Genomic DNA, 17,725 nt, shown 5'->3' with positions numbered 1-17,725 from the left:
ACATGGGCTAAATATGCCTTAAAGCCATTGTGTGGAAATGAGTTTAAAAACCAAAACTGATCTCCATTCAATTCTTCACTATGAACTGGCTAATCCATTTTAAAAGAGAATTTGAATTTACTCAAGTAAGTCTTGTATCTTGTCTTTTTGAAACCAATTTCCAACTCCCTTAAATAGCATTTAAAAAAAAAGAAAAAAACCGAGAAATATAATGGACCAAGAGTCTAGAGAGAGGCTGTTATGGTTGGAAACCTGATTTTTGACCTACTTTTACAGCTCATTCTTTATCACCATTGTCCTGATATCATAACAAACATCGTACATCTGTCAAGATTAAGATCAGATGGCACTTCAGCAGAAATCTTGGCAAAATCAACTTGCCCTACATCATGCTACAGAAGTGCCATTGCTACTTTGTTTTACAGTTCAGCAATGGCTGAACACAAGAACAGCACATTCCTTCCAGCTTAAAGGTAACACTGCCAGGGTATAACAACAACAGTATGCCTTATGCTATTTAATGCCATTCAAATTTCTTTCCTTCTGTCCACGGGTGCTCAACAGTTGCAATCTTTGTGTATAGGCTCCAAGTTTATAGTTGTATAAGAGGCTGAATCTAAGAGCATCTATCAACAAACGATCCCACAGAGGTTACAGTTACCACTGCTGAGCAAATAAATAAAACCAAGCCAAAAGCCATGAAACCAAAAAAAGGTAGCCTTCCTTGGTATATGCACAGCAATATAAAAGACATGCTAAAGAAGTTAAACTATCCTTAAGTTATGTTACTCTCTGTAAGGATGAACGGATTCTATAGGGTTTGAGCATGCTCATATCTTTCTGATCTTACATTTTTCTAAGCACTTCACTCTGTCAAAGCCTCATTTACAATTCTTGGCTCATGCTCAGAGAGGTTTAAGTATGTGTCAAGCTTTCTGTAAGTATATTTAGAAGGTTCCTGCAAAGTGGCTACTGTACCTTCCCTGACTGTCCTTTCTTTGCAAACTCTAACAGACCCACTAAATAGGATTAACTTGTTTCAAATTAACCAGTCCATGCTTTGTACAAGTAGGTGAGATAAACCTATTGGAGTACACATGCAACTGGCATCAGTAAGGCCATTTCTGCTAAGCTGTATCTATCTATAGCGTTTGGACTGTCACAAATACTTAACTTGTTTCAAACCACTCTGGTTTAATTCAAGATAACTTTAGCACAGGAATAACAGGCATCACACTAAGTACCCAAACACTCTGAATCCCTTTCTGCACTGATGTTCTCCCTGTAAAAACTGGATTAGATAAATAATTACTTGGTAACTTCTGTTATAAAACCTGAAAAGAACCTGAGGAACTGAACTCATCCCCTAATCATTAACTGAAGAAACCTAGCATAGTAACACACAAGAAAACAAACCTTTTCTCATTCTCAGCAGTCAAAAATGATGACAAAAAGTTTGTAAGACAAGGCAAAACCTATATATATAAATGTTTTCTTTTGGTAGCTTTAGCAGAAAATATAACTACCCCAACAACCAGAAGCTTATTTTCCTTTCTATCATTCACACTCTGCCAGAAATATTTCTTTCTAAATCCCTAGCCCAACTATTTCCTGTCTTCCCTTTCTCATCAAATAATAATTAACGTGAGATATAATCAATCAATTAGGAACCAATTCTTTTCAGTCGTACGCCAAGTCAGGAGAGTCGGGTTCATCTAAATGCAGTTCTTTCCTCATTGACCCTTCTATCTCTGCTGCCAAAGAATCCTGTTAAAAATAAGAAAAAAAGAAAACCAAATATCATAGCATTAATAATTGCAAAAAATAATGACTTATATAAAATAAGTAATAACTAATAAGATGTCATTCTAGAAAGAAGAAAAGTTTAAAAATGAAAGTTGACTGGAAAGCTGAAAGATGAATGAATATATCTAAATCACTGACAAATTATGGCGTAGCTATATACTGCTACAGTACTTACCATCTGAAGACATGTAACGTGTCAAAAAGTCTAAAAAAAACCCATCACAGCCAACAACAAAATTCAGATGCCTCAACTTTCCAGACTAAATTCCCTACTCAGTAACACCCACCTTTCATGTATAAAGTTTTGCTTAATTTGTTTTCATTTAAAACAAACAGAAAACACTCTTCTCCTTCACAACATCACCCACCCACAAAAGAGACATGGTTCTTGGCATAAAGCATTACATACTTCCCCCACAGGGTTAAAGATTACAGGCTATCAATCTTCCACTGCTGGTAAGTTTTACTGTCTAAATTTAGTTAAGTGCAGGGTTTAAGTGTCAAACATTTACAAATCTAAAAGATCTTTGGTTCCATGATTCAACACTTGAAAATCATGTTTATACAAAACAGATAAAACTATCTCAGCACAAGCATACTTTTTGCAGCTTTCAACTATATTTGTGCAAGTACAACTTTTATTATTAAATGTCTGTACTTTAAATTGGCCTGTGTTCAGTCTCAGAAGGGAACACAAAAAGGCAAGCTAAGACTTCGCTGACAATTTACTTCTCATGAGCACAAATATAATGTGTTCTTCCTCAGCAGTTAAGATGAGATGTGGCTAAAGAGGAGGGCCAGATTCTGCTGCTTAATTACATTATTTTAACTCAGAAGAAACTTCACTGATATCACTGCCCTCAGAAGTAACGGAATTATTCTAGAGATACACAGGCAAGCAGAGCCAAGCATTGAACTTACCTAGACATTCTTATCCACCCTTTTTTCCTCATTTGGTTGAGGGTACTGCATATTCCCTATGCTTTAAATGTACACAATATCATAATCAAATGAAACTAAAATGAAGTTGATAACACCAGTGACACTGCCATAATTGATGTTACCATAATACTTCTTAGCAACAAATATTTTTTTAACGAACCACTGAATTTTCAGCGACCTCAAAACAAGAATATATGTGCAACCTATTCAAGTACTGAAGGACTAGAATGTATGTCATAACTGACTATAGAAGGATGCCATGTCCAGAAACCATTAGTTACGTTATCAGGAAGTTACATTTCCAAGGATGCTGAAGAAAAACAGGAAGCTCCTACTGAAAATCAGCCATCATAGCAGAGATGGATAACAAAGATGTATAGAAACGTGTAACAAGCTATTAATCCTACCCAAGATACACAGCATAAGCACAGCCAGCTGCAGGTTGTATATAATACTGCAGTAAAAACAAGTAACTGCACAGCACCACTGTTTCAGAACCAGGTACGCAAAATTGATCACTCGGGTATCCTTTAACACTATAAAAATACACATTTCACCTATGCTTTTGTCTAGCCTAGCATCCTATCCCTGAAGTTATAACAATGATGCAAATACATTTCCTTTAGCTGGTTGTTTTCTGGTGTGTACCGGTGTTTTTTCTTAAATCTCTTACCATAGGGAAGAGACCAAGAGAGTGGTACCGACGTGATATGGCGTTTGGCATAGTCTTGTTCCTAAGGTTTTTCAGCTCTTCTTGAGCCTCATGAAGCATTTCCATGCACTCCGCATACTTGTCTTCCAGCTCTCGCAACTGTAATATACAGAAAACAGTCCAAAATGTTATGGGCTGCACTATCATCACAAAAAGCCTGCAAATTCTTTTAACACTGGTAAAGGATAATGTGTGTCAGAAAGAATATTCCACTTTAAAGGAAGGGAAATCCCAACAAGTGAATATCATTGAAAATCATTAATAACATGGATTAGTAATGGGAAGGCAGCAGGGGAGGGGCATGATGCAGGAACAAACTGCTTCCTTGATTTTCTACCCTACGTGTCTACATGAAGCCCCTGTCAAGGAGAAGATACAGAGCTAAAAGTACCTTTAGTTTGATCAGGTATACTGCCTAATTACTACCATGATGACCACAGTGGCAAACAGCATGGGAAATGGATAACACATTTCAGTGTTCCAAAGGACGTAGGAATCTTAAAAACAAGACTTGCATACATACATGAATATACATAAAACCACCAACAGCCTAAGACCATGCCTGATTTTTAGCTTGACTTTCTCAGGAAGCACATCTTAGGTAACCACTCTGTCTGCCGTCTGTCAGACGTCTCTGTACCCTTATCATTTTCGAGTCCCCCAGCCACTTCAACCAAGTTTGGCAAAGGGGCTGTGAAATTCAGGTGAAATTTTTAAGATGGGCAGAAGTCTGAAATACCACATTCCTACAAGTTTCATGAAAATATGCTACTTGACGTAGAAACAGAGATCCTGTTAATGTCTTTCCTAAGAAAGGGATGGAGAAGCATGAGCTCAATCTTTGTGGAGCACCATAGATACAAAAGGCCGATCATCAGGAGAAGCTTCTATGGGCATTCCCACCTTCAACCCCAAGTCGTCCAAGTACAAGACACATCCTAAGGGGATCAAGCTTTATTCATTCGATTTTGTCCATTTTGTTCATGTGAACGTAGCGGCCAGAAGACAGCTAGCAATCCTGGACAGGTTTTAGTTTATTGACTGAACAAATACAGTACAAATGAGCTCTTTCATGTTAGCTCACTATTCAAAATAGGCTTAAACTACCAGCCTAGAGAAGACAACCTCTAAAGGGGTTCTTATATAGCCTGTAAGCCTCAGTTTTTCAAAACTTGTGCCAGTTGAAGGTAGAGAGAACAGGAAGGAAAAGGTTTTGAATTCTAGCAGGAACACATATGTTCCTTCATATACATAGGCAAAATTATTTAATATTTCTGATCCAGCTCAGGTTATGTACTCACCTCTGCTGTGAGCTGTCTCTGGGCATCTTTAGCTGCTCCCAAATGCTGGGCGAGTTCCTCATTTTCAACTGCACACTAAAATATATCAAAAAATGTCAGAAATACTGTGATGATGCCTGTATCATATACTATAGGTGAGTAGAAAAATTCTAACTTTTCTCAAGACCATCACTGCAGTAATATTAGGCCACACATGTTAGTTTAAAAACATTTAAAATGTTAACACAAGAACACCCAGCATCAAGCTGTGCCCCGCTAAATGACCCTCCGAGACCCTAAAATGAACGAGTTTGTTCCCACTGAAATACTTGCGCTGACATTCTTGTCTCACCAAAGTCATTAAGTTCAGTGCAGAATTTCACATCTAATATTTAAAATAAATTTAACTTTTGTATTTGATATGTCAGATATGCATCTTTTAAGAAATTTATGCTTTCTAGTCAAGTATGCTAGATATTAAACACCAAACAAGGTCACCCAGATAAGGAGGGTGGAAAATTGCCTTTAGGCTCTAGTATGCAAAGGATTGTAACTTGTCCTCCAGCTACAATAGTAGTAAATGACAACAGTAGTCTTGCAACTGGATTCCTTACAGCTTTTGCCTTTTTCTGCAGATCGACTATCTGAGAGAGAAGATGGGTGATTTCTTCTTGCTGCCGAGCCGCATCTTCGGTTTTCTTTGCTAACTCTTCGGAGATATTGGCAATCTGGATGTTTGCATCCCCTTTAAGATAAGCAATTACAATTAACATCACAAACCCAAAAGCTGAAAAGTAAGTAGAAAGATGTTCTTTTGGAACATCACTTGATTCAGCAGAATCCTGCCCCAATACACAGCACGGTATTTTTGAAAAACAACAGTAGGACCCAGAAACAGAAAAACACAAAGTGCTCATGCTGCAAAGGAGATTGTACTTTCCTTTAACACTAATATTTTCAATGCAAAACTATTTCGCAACTGAGAAAGATTTAGCTTACAGTCAGAATTTTCTACTGTGAAATTTCAGCCAGAAATTTTCTCCTCACAACCATTTATATAAGGAAACTAAGTACCACAGAAAAACATGACTGACTGACTTTTTTTTTTTAACACACTGAACCATCTCAAATGAGAAGTGAAAAGAAACAGGGACATACTTAGCTCTTTTACACAGTCATTGACAAGCTGTTGTTCTTTCTCTTCGTAAGTGATTGTTTCAGTCTTCAGCTGACAGGCCTATTCAAGAAATCCACATCAAATATGCTACATTAGCACATTTGTACTTTGCCAGTCTGTTGCTGCATTTCCATCTGCTTCAGAAAAACAAGCTTTTTCCAATCACTCCTCCAAGATGACAGTGAGAAACTATAGTTTTTGCCTGCCCTCCCTCATGTTCTGGAAAACGAGGCCAGGTGAACATTCAGCAGACACATTACTGTATGGAGAAACTTGCATCATTACCCCCATATCCCCACTAGATGTCACCTGCGTGTTTTGCACTAAAAATAAAAAAAAGCCCTGAACATACAAGAAACTAGTATGCAGAGCTTGATCTGGTCACCTTAACAAAGCTAGGCATCATCACAAACTAATTAAATGCTTGGTTTAAGTAACAATTAAACATTCAGGTATTTTAAAAAACCATTCAAACAGTATTTGGAAAGTTGTGGGATATATGGTTACAGCGCCAGAAAAAACCTTAGTGCTACCTCCTTCCCTGCTTTGTCTTTTCCGCTCTGATTCTAGGAGTGCGAAAGAGGAACGTGGCTACACCCAGCTAGTTCCGTCTGGCATAACCTCAGTGGGTCTGTAATCTATTCCCAGTGCTGGGGGCATGCACAGACACCCACAGACTGCATTTGTGGAGAACTGTGTAGCTCAGCGGTTCAAGATTTGGCTCCATCCTGTGCCTTGCTGGCACAGACTACATCTCCCTGGAAGGGATGCCAGTGCTATGTGAGGTTCTCCTATCAGGTCCTGACACAATGGCTCTCTCAGTTCTAACCCTACCTTCATTATTCTCAAACCATCTATTGCTCATCTTCCTTGCACAACTTTTCAATGAAATACACAGCATTCTCCATTACGTGGTGTTTTGTCCAAAGATGCAATACTACCTATTTGCAATGGGCCCTGCATTTGCAGCAGAAAATGGTAACAATACTCTGTTTTCATACATTCATTCTTAACTCAAAAGTATTTCTTCTGCTATTCTCTGCTACATGTTTGCAAAATGGTAACATGCTCCCAGAGTTTAAAAGTTGCATTGAAAATATAAAATTACTCATAGGATATTCAATTATGAAGTGAGAGACAGGGAACAGTAAATAAACTTTTTAAAACCATGTCACCTGTGAAACAAACAAAATATTGTGAGAAATAAGAGGCAAGAAAAACGTATTCAACTGCAAATATTAACAGCCTGACTTGAAACACAAATTGAAAATATTTCAATGCAAATGTAGGCTAGCAATTTTTATTCTGACAAACGTTGAATTTGTACCAGAGAGACCATGACAGCCTACAAACTTCAGATCTGCAGCTAAAGTCACCCATATCTACCAAGTCAACCCTTTAAGATCCATTTCAAAGAGCAGTGCTGGACTCCAAAACGTGTCCATGCCCCCACACACTCTTTTGGCAAGGAAACCGCTTCGCATGTAGCTTCCATGTTTCAGCCTTTCCTTCATTTAGAAGGATAAAGAATGGTGATTAAACAACTAAAAAGAGATCTGTGTCACGTCGAATTATATACTTCAGAGTATGTAATAGACTCTTAATATATAATTATATAATAATTAATATATAATGATGTATAATATAGACTCTCTCAACTTTTAATACACGCTCCTCAATACTTGTCTTCTGGCATTTAAATGAACAACTGTATTAAGCAAAACATAAAGGGAGCAATTTCACCTCAGATCTAAGTACAACATTCTCCTCTTCAAGGTCCTTGAGTTTCTTTTGAAGAGAATCCAAATGAAAGTAGTTCTGCACAGAGGAGGAAGATTCATTCCTCTTCAGCCTTGTAATGAAAACAACAGTTTTTTAACTCGTTTTTACCTGTATTATGGCCGATCTCACAGAAGAACAGACTGAACAGATGTCTCAAAACCAGACAGAGCCACGTGAAATACAGCTTATATATGCCAGGATGTTTGGGCAGCAATATATTAGCAGTGATTTTTAAAAGATAACATTTTATTTATTATTCCACACATGCCCTGTGGAAGAGTTATTCAGCCAAGACTATGAGAAAGCAAGCCACCTTACTACAGGGAGCAACCCAATAGCTTCCTGATTAATGCTGCACATGCTTCACCAGAACGCAGCAATAACTCTGCAAGCAAGGGCAGACAACCCCTCAGAGCCTATGATGCCGTTCAGCCAGCTAATTGCCTGGAACCCATGCTATAAGCCATGCTTTATTTCCTTCCCTCCGCTTGGAATTTTTCCATAGTGTCTTCAGGTCCTTCAAGCACAAAGGTCACACATGTAGCACGTTCTAGCACAGCGTGCAAAGGTATATGGTGTAGTGGGGTACTGTAAGTGGGACCTATGTCTGCCTCATCACCACTGTGACCTAGTTCCTGTGAAGGTTACAGCACTACGTCAGCAGCCTCCCTATGCACTCTCCCCTTCTGAACTCTTGTTGGCGTCTGGATAGCCAGCTGATCCAATGCAAATCCCTCCAGCTGGTGCTATACACCACATTCAGAGTCCCATTTACAGTTCCAGGTGATACAGGGATCACTTTACTACTTTTCAAAAGTTACTAAATTGTCTAAACTACCCATGCTTAGTACCATATGAAGGTTCAACACCGTAGATCTGTTAACTTACGGGGTGGAACAGACAGACTCCGGCTCACTTTCTTCAGCAGCACTGGTATAGAACTGGAGCAGCTCATCTTTCATGGAGAGCTCATGCCGCAGCTGAGAAACCTGCGCAAATAAAGAGCTTGCAGATCAGCAAGTTTATTTTCTAGGCACATTCTTAGGTAAACTCACTACAAATTAGCTAGTTAGTCATCCTCCAAGCATCTTCAGACGATCAAATCAAGAGGCCAAGACTGGAACAGACCAGAACCAGCTCCTTAATTTCTTAGAAACAAGGAACAGTGTACCTTTTAAAATTAGCCATTAAGTGTTCTTTTTCGGAAATTCAAAAATGCCATTATCCACTGCTATTAGACACGTCTCTCACCTTCTTTAAGATGAGCAATCCTGATTCACTATTGCATTAGTCTAGATTCACATCCACAGAAATGGATACATTGCAATGATACTGCAAGAAATTAATGTGGCACAATCAAGCCAAACATCACTTTTATCCATTTTATGTGATGACTATCACTTTCTGGCTTGGCTACAGACCTTGCAGACCTCAGATACAGATATTTCTTCCTCTCCAAGGGATTTTAGATAGAATTACTATAAAGCTTGTGTAGTAAGGTTACATTTGGGACTCAACTGCCTGTTCAGCTGCAGACTACCACCATACAGCTGCAGGCTACCATTCTGAGGTTGCTGCAACAGTGGAGGCCGCAGTCAGCTTCTGAGTGTAGTTTGGGCTTTTGATGACTCCGAAACCTAAGCCTAGTAAAGTAGTATGCGAGAGTCCCGTGCTTAGTATATACATGTATCAAAAAGGAACAAAACATCAAAATCGGGTGGTTAAGATACTCTGTAACTGTGAGCTCCACAAACTTCATCTTGGTTAATTTACATTGCAATTCTCCAATAAAACGGTTAAAAGCCCAATTATACACAGTAGCACTTAAACCACTTCACAGCTGCAATTTAAGACCCCAGTGGCAAGAGATTAATTTTTATTTGCCTTGCATAGCTATAAATAGCTTAACTGATCAGACAGATCTGTTCCCTTCCACTTGCACTGCAAGACTTGGCCCTCGGTTTTCCAATGCACAAGTTGCAAAGAATATTTGTTTTTATTAGATTTCTGCTTTCTGTATTGGAGACATACTTATATTTGTAGTTATTACTGGCAAAAAAACCCCAGACAATATCGATAAAATAGATTTAAGCTGCATTTTCATCAAACAAAAAGCAGGCTCAATGCAATAAAGCATTTAAACTGTGCAGAATTTTAAGCAAACAAGGTCATTTACTTTACTAAGACTATTCTGCGTAATCAGATGTGCTAAGGCAGCAAGTCCTTCTGAGACATGGGTTCTAAAATGCAAGGGGGGAAAAAAAAGCCAAATCAACCACATTTTAGAAAACCATGAAACAAAATCCATGCATTAATTTTGGGAGGTTCACTTTCACCATTTCAGGAAGAGCTAAAAAGCTGAGCCAAAAATAACAATTTACTTCCCTCAGCACGTTATGGCTCAGTCTCTTTAAGTAGCAAGGATTCAGATACTGTCAGTGAGTGGGCACTAGATCATCACCAGCCTTTGCTCTACTTTTTTCTCTATGAATTAAAGACATTGAGGATACTATTTTTACTGCCATTTCCAAGCATTGCAATTGTCCAAAGGAGGGTGAACAGCCAGAAAGGGTGACCTTTTAATGGAACAGGACCAGAAGCAATGGGCACAAACTGAAACACTGGAGGTTCCTCGTGACCATCAGGTATGACTTTTTTTTTATTGTGAGGGTGACTGGGCACTATGACAGGCAATTTTTACAGAATCTGAAAGGTACCAATACAATTCTTTTCTTTTATGCCTTGCCCATAGCAACAGTTGTCTTAGTTACTCTTCTGTTCAAATACTCAAAATGCAGCATTAATGCAAGATCTGAAACCTACTAAAGAAAGATTTTCAACATACAAAAAAGTCGTGACTTTAAAGCCTGATGAGCATTGCCTCAGAAGCATCAATTTTTCAAGGAGTCAAAATGACAGTGTGAAAGAAGGGTGTTGATAGAACACATGGCCCAACATATCAAGCCACCTAGGAACAAGCTTATTTCTGGTGGCACTTTTCCTAATGCTGCTCCTGAGTCCCTTTAAAGAAAAACAGACCTGGGCAGAGGCAGCTCATCCTTGCCCCCCACTTTCCTCCATCAAATCTTCCCTTCTGGGTGTATGGTATGAATACATTGCCCTGCCCAGTTAGTATGCACAAGCCTAGAAAATGCCCTATCAGCTAATGCACAAATAAATTGGTCTGCCACATGATGGGACTTGGGCAGCAAGCAACAGCACTCCTCTGGGACAGAAGAGATTTAGTTTTCCTTGCCAAAAAGGGTAGGCCACATCAAAGGATATTACTTCTGTGTGTGCGCTCCACCACCATTTATTGCAGAACTGGGATCCCTCCATCCATGCTTTATTCATCATCCCATCTCTGATATAATTCAACACGCCACACCCCTGAGCATTTTTATTAGCAGCCTTTTTAAATGTTTTTAATCCACTGTGGTCCATTGTTTTTCTGCTCACCTGACAACTGTGAAATATATCTCTCTTTTGCCCAAAGCCACATATGGATGAGATTCACAAACCAAGGTCATTGTCCCAGAATAGGAGAAGCAACATTTGCCTCCAGCTCAGTAAGTCACCAGAGTTTAGTGACACCTGCAGTATATACAAACAGCTCTTTTAAAGCTTCCTGTACAGTTCCATCCACGATATATCCATCAAGAATCTGCCAGTACCTATCGCATCCAACTCCCCATTCTGAGAAATACAGTAAGAAATAGCAACCACATAAATATTTGGTTAAAAGCTCAATGATACATGGAAGACACAAGGTGTTACTTGAAACAATGTTAAGTTCTCAGGTATGTTCTATAGATCACACCAATTCAGAAACACATGCTCCATCATGTTATATTCTAAACACGTTCAATGTCTAAAACATTATTATTGCAAACTGGGACAAATGTATGTACTGCAGCAGGCTACCAACCCATGCTTTCAACAGATTCTATCACAGTTTCCTGGCAAGAGATACAGCAAAATCAAAAGTAGCTGTAGGATCTTAGCAATCTAGATAGCAGGTAGCAAGTCTCGGCCGACAACCATCTGCTTCCCAGCACAACCCAATGCTTCCCAGCATTGACAAGTTCATACATACAGAGCATACTGAATAGCGATTACCAACCACTAAAATATATTCTGACTCACCTGAACAATGGAAGCTTAACACAATTCTAGACAGTTGGCCCAGCTTGGAAAAGGCAGAATGCATATGACTGCAGCGAGCATGCACTGCTGAAATCTCCATAAATAGTAGAAGTGATTTACCTTATATGCAATATTTATATTCAGTTTCAGAAGCAAAGGAAAGCACTCCCAGCATTCAAATGCTATGTTCTAAGAGCCAAAATTCAACTCAGGTATGAACAGAAAAGCATTTTGTGAAAAAGCAGTTAAACATCAGTTGGCAAGGAAGAAACAAGTGAGGACTGAGAGCGATTCAGGGGTGAAACAAGAAAAAGAAAGAGCTGCACAAAAAGGGAGGTAGAAGGGAAAGAGTGGTTAGTGAGACAATCAAAACAGAAGGGAATTACACATAAACCAGAGTAACAAAGACAAAACCGGCAGAAGAAAACAGTGGGTATAATGACTCAAAAAGAGCAGCTGGTTTCAGAGGAAAACGAAATCTGAGGCAGGGCAAAATTCAATGGCTTGAGGGTTTTTTTTCCCTGCAAGTCACCTGATTTGAGCCAACGGATCCAGTTACCTCCTTGGTCACATTTCTAAAGTGTACATGCTATAAAAATGGGTGACCAAACTGCTGCAACAAAGATTGACCTGCTATGGACAGATGTCCAAGAAAAATTAAATAGGGACAACGTGAAGCTAGGAGGCTATTCTCCCCATCATTGCAGATAGAGCACTCGGGCATAAAAATCTTACCTCTTCCCTGATGTGTTCTACTTGCTCCTCCAGGAACTCATTTCTTTCTGTCAGTGATTTATTCTTCTTTAACAACGACTGGCCAATCCGAGCAGCTAATTCTAAGTCCCGTTCTTTCTGTGAAGCATTAAGAGGAGAAAGTTAATTTCAACTTTTTTATTCACCAAAGGATCAGAGGGAGGTAGCCTCTGATTGCAAAATTGTCATGAAAGGGAAGGAACAAGTACTTCAACAATAAAAAGACTTTTTCCTTCTGTGAGGGTTTGTTTGGTTGATTTTTTTTTTTTTGCTAATTTTCATTTTCTATTCCTGCTTATGTTACACCCACATTATTCAGAAAAGATTGACCCATATAAAGTTACTGAGCCACACATAGGAAAGCACAGCTTCAAAATTTTATGTAAAACAAGGTATATGAAGCCAGATCTGATTCTCTATTTACAACTTCGTTTGTTGAACTACTGAGGGAAACAATTCCATCACCTTGTTATACCATCTGCAGAATGCAATCACAGAGCTTTAAAGGTTCTTTTCGCAAGAATTTTAAAGCAGCACAGTGAAAATAACAAAGAACTCTGGCATTTCAAGGCATCCTTCAGTTTCTACTTGCTCCACCTTGAAATGAAAGGCAGTAAGCTGTGCAGAAGCAGAAGCCAACTCCACCGCAATGAATGTTCAGCTCCTATCTTTGTGTACGTACATCCATCAGAGCTTTCATATAAAACCAAGTCCTATCCCTCTCCTTTTTGCAGACGCTCAAATCTACATTACGTGGTTATTCTCATACCATGCTTGCCTCCTTCTTCACCCCCCCCCCCCCATGTACACAGAATTGGAACTAACTGGTCTAGACAGTTCACCACACATACCAATAAAAACTAGAAGCTTAATCCGTTCATGACATGTACCTATGTGTGGCACAGCTTCTGCAAAACTGAGACATGGAGTTGTAATCTGCCTGGAACAGGATAATAAACTGCCTAAAACTTCGCACCATTTCAAAGCATTTCTATTTATAGTTTTCTTAATTAATTACTAGATCTTTACTATAGTAGGAACATGGAGCTAAGGTTAGCTCCCCACTTACTTTTGAGGCAGTTTTCTCTGTCACTGAAAAATACTGTTTGGGGCTTACTTACCACCACCAACAGCCATCCAGGTTTTATTACTAAAAGCTGCCTTGTGTCATATATACATTTATGACAAAGCCTATGAAACCTACAGCTACTGATCACCTGGATTTGAAGTCAATGAATTTGAATGAAGAAGCTTTCATAGTAAGAAAAAAAAGGAAGTTAAGATAATAATCAGTAAATAAAGAGACAGGTTATTGATCACTGCTGTATCTACAAATAGCATTTTCCAAATGGTTTCTAAAGGTCAGGCTTATATTTGCATTGAAAGCTATTGGCATTATCTAGCCATAAAATCTTCACATAAACTTACGTACAATCTTTCAGAACAATAGGTCACACAGTTATCCAAAAAACCTCTGGTTTACGTATCGAGCCAACTTATTGTTCAGTATTTGGCTCTCTTTGTAAATACGAAGTGGAAAAAAAATATATTGCTGCAGCTTCGACTCTACAGCGGAAAAATGTATCCAGCAGCAAGGTTTCTAATCTCAGAGTTGAGGAATGTCCAGGCTCTTTAATTAACCTCCCTAGACTTCCTACACAATTTTTAGCAATTCAGCTCTAAATCGCAGTTTGGGGTCAGACCTCTTACTCAGTGATAAGCAATTGATTTATTAGAGCAATACGAAAGAAAATAATGAATCCAGACACATTTACACTATTATTAGAAAGGTGTGAGAAAGCAGGTTCAGAGAGGAATCTTCTATTCTTACAACATACTCACGCAGGCCTGGTGTCACTCCCTTTGCTTAGTTTCTGGGCAACAGGCACAGATTTTAAAAATATCTGCATGCATGTTGTTTTAAAATCTTCTCTCCTGTGTCCTCTGTCGTGTCCCCCCTGTTCCCCAGGCTGTACCTTTCACCCTGCCAACTTCATAATACATTCATTTGAAGCTTGACAACAAGAAGGACAGACAAGGGGTAGGTTTTGGGGTTGTTTTTCGCTTTTGTGTGTGAAGGTAGCAGAAGTAGTTACACGTTAACTTCTACAAGCAGAAGTTATCTCTTGAGATAGCCATCATTTGGAGAACAGAGAAAGAAGCTGTAAATGCATGCCTGCCTAGGAATAGAGTGATTCAATCCGAAGTGATCACCAAATAAAACAAAAAAGCTCACTAAAAGTATTTGTTTTATTCAAGGTTCACCTATTACATGCTCCCGTTTTCCCTTTGCTATCATCCAGACAGGAAAGTACACCAGAAGCTTTAAAACACTGGCTTAGCAAGTCCTTCTAGCATTGCTCTCCTGAGTATGATTTCTGGATCTATAGACATTTGGTTACATGGACTCAGGGGAGGAAACAGTTTGGCAGAATGCTGCATCAGTACTAGAAGGAGCCATGGAAACAAATGCAAGTAAATCTCAGCCAAGCAAGACAGAGGGAACAAGACACAAACAGGTAAGAGACTGTTACTACAAGTTAATGTATTATTCCAGGACAAGTCTTTTAGGTGAAGTATCAGCTTTAACTCATCTTTCATAGAAAGTTGTTTAAAAGAGTTCAGTGCAAAGCACAAAATGCAGGACTTTGATCAGATGTATCACGCATAGGTGGGAGATGTGAGCATTCCCATGTTTGTTTCCTTGCAGAATTAGAGGAAGAACAGACCACTCAATGTATCTTGGCTAGACAGACCTCATTTTTGACATTGCTATTCCAATAACTAAGCAAATAAATATGAAGGATTAAACACTCAGCCACAAGCTAATACAATTGTAACAGTTTTTACCTGAAGAATTCTTCATAAACATTATTTGGAAAATTATTACTAAAGTTTACAGCAGAAAAGCAGCTAATTTCAGGTCAAACAATTTAACATTTTATTTATTGAACGTAAATATCATAGCTTGATGATTGCTTTTTGCCATTTCTTGAATGCCAAGGATTACAGTAATAACAATTTACATAATAATAGTATTAAAGAAAAAAACCACCAAACCAACCAAATAAATATAAGGCAAAGAAGAAAAGGCTTGGAGACAAAAGGAGCATTAGATATTTTCTAATTTTGTGTCTACATACTTCTCTGGAAAGACATTGCCTGAGTTAATAACTACAGATAGAAGACTATTTGTGAACTTCATTTTTTTTTATTTTAAAAGAGAATAAATCGATCAGTATTGTGGTTTAGCCCCAGCCAGCAATTAAGCACCACACAGCCAGTGTTTTTGAAACCAGGACAATCAATAATGATACTATTAGCTTTACATGTACTATAAAAATGTGTTACTTTAACATTATTTCCCCCCACTTCCTAATTTATTGTGGCAAATATTTGGCCAAGAGCAAATTAAAAAGTCTCAACTGAAAAATAAGCACAATAATGAATTCATGTGACTGAGGTAAACAAATGACCTTTACTTGTATTTACCTTACCAATGAGAGAAATTGTCAATACACTCAGAGCACTTATTCCTCCTCATCTGAGGACAGTCTACCAACAGTCTTTAGTAGTGGTACCATATAATTTCTGTACTACTTTCTCATACTGTGTATGCATCCTTAAAGAGATGTAATACTTGCCTCTTCAAGAAGACGTGTAACAGCATCTATGTCATTGTATGTTTTAGTCATCTGGCCCACTCTTTCAGCACATAAAACTGCAAGGAAATAAATTAAAACATGAATCATACTGGTAATACTACTGGGGGAAAATACCTTTTAAAGAGTTTAGGTTTGCATAAGTTTTCATCTCATGTCAACTTTTGGGTAAGTACCTCAAAAGCTAAAATAATAAATAAAACAGAACTTCAAGTTAAGCTGAAAATAGAAGTGTTTCTCTTTTGTAGTGAGTATTTGTTTTGTCAGTGGCAGAACAAACCATTAAAATGTTAAAAGTTTCTTCTCTGAAAAGGAATGTCTTGAGTTTAAAAAAATAATGAAGGAACAAGTGAAAACAGATGTTCTTACACACGTAATTAGGATTCTGTCATGTCACCTAGTCATTGTAGTATGTGTATTACGTGCAGCAGATTTATTCTGTGAATAAACAACTCCAATGCTGTTAGTAACATTGCTCAACATAAAGATACCACATCATATTAAGTTGATAAGAACTGCATTCTATGGTATCAGACAGCAAAGTAAATAAAAATGCATGCAAAATAATAAATGATTCTTATAATACCCAGACCACACCATGGTGGCCACAGTATCACTCATAAAAAATACTTACTAAGACTGGATGAGATTATCAATGACTAAGGTGGAACGAGGAGTTTTGTTAAGGATGAAGAGAGTATGCAGGACTTTAGTCCGCTATCCTTTAAGAAGCTACACTAACTTATCTAGAAGTGTGCAAGTTTTCTAAAAATCCACCAATAATCAGAGGAAATAACAGCTCTTTCTGCTCAACCTTTATATTCTTTTTGTTTTCAGCTACACACCTATTCCTCAAACAGTGTAATTCTGAAAAAAGGGATTGTTAGTTAAGTTCAGTTGATCGTGTGGACTACCGGTTATCAGGCTGCTGTAGCACAAATTGTTCTTCAGGGGTTTTACCCTTGACAGTGTCAGTTAAAGCTCCGTCTGACAGATTAGCTAATGTTGCTCTAGTGCACTTTAAGGTGGGGGGGAGAGACAGATGAGGCCTAATAAGATTTAAACTAAAAAAAAGAAAAAGTGTATCAAGTACAGTAACATTACCAGGAGACAGTTTGTCACCCTAAGGAAACAATGCTACCGAATTTACAAAACGACACTCTACATATAAATAAATATACAGTTGATCACCACTAAGGGACATCAATAACATCAAGTGCAACAGTACTTAGGTAATCTGTTGAACATTAGAAAGTTGCTTAAACTACAGCAAGAAGTACAATTTGTTGCTGTTAATTTTCCTGTTTCTCATATTCTATCTTTGAGGATCAAATCCTGAAAACATTGACTATATTTAGTGACATCGGTAGTGCCAGTGAACTCCGAAGAATGCCACTCAAAAGTACTCAAAAGATAATTACACTTATGCAAATAATTAAGTCTGAAAGTGGTAACAGTAAAAGGT

At 38.2% G+C, this 17,725-nt stretch overlaps 1 protein-coding gene across 3 annotated transcripts in view; it reads right to left on the bottom strand.

The window, feature by feature from the left end:
* Positions 1-17,725, bottom strand: part of TRAK1 (trafficking kinesin protein 1) — a gene marked incomplete at its 3' end in the record, with an annotated part of 54,370 nt that overhangs the window by 20,630 nt on the left and 16,015 nt on the right. For all 3 annotated transcript variants that reach the window (XM_081996283.1, XM_081996284.1, XM_081996285.1), the window contains exons 2-10: positions 16,243-16,319; positions 12,581-12,697; positions 8,588-8,688; positions 7,661-7,769; positions 5,899-5,977; positions 5,355-5,485; positions 4,762-4,836; positions 3,422-3,559; positions 1,691-1,767 (exon numbers count right to left, since the gene is read on the bottom strand). In XM_081996283.1, coding sequence (XP_081852409.1) covers positions 1,691-1,767; positions 3,422-3,559; positions 4,762-4,836; positions 5,355-5,485; positions 5,899-5,977; positions 7,661-7,769; positions 8,588-8,688; positions 12,581-12,697; positions 16,243-16,319 — 904 coding nt within the window. The remainder of the gene's footprint in view (positions 1-1,690; positions 1,768-3,421; positions 3,560-4,761; positions 4,837-5,354; positions 5,486-5,898; positions 5,978-7,660; positions 7,770-8,587; positions 8,689-12,580; positions 12,698-16,242; positions 16,320-17,725) is intronic.

The sequence above is a fragment of the Phaethon aethereus genome, assembly GCF_964289735.1.
Source record: "Phaethon aethereus genome assembly, chromosome: 2".
Taxonomy (NCBI): Eukaryota; Metazoa; Chordata; class Aves; order Phaethontiformes; family Phaethontidae; genus Phaethon; species Phaethon aethereus.
The sequence above is the reverse complement of the archived record's forward strand: the minus strand, read 5'-3'. Positions and strand labels throughout refer to the sequence as shown.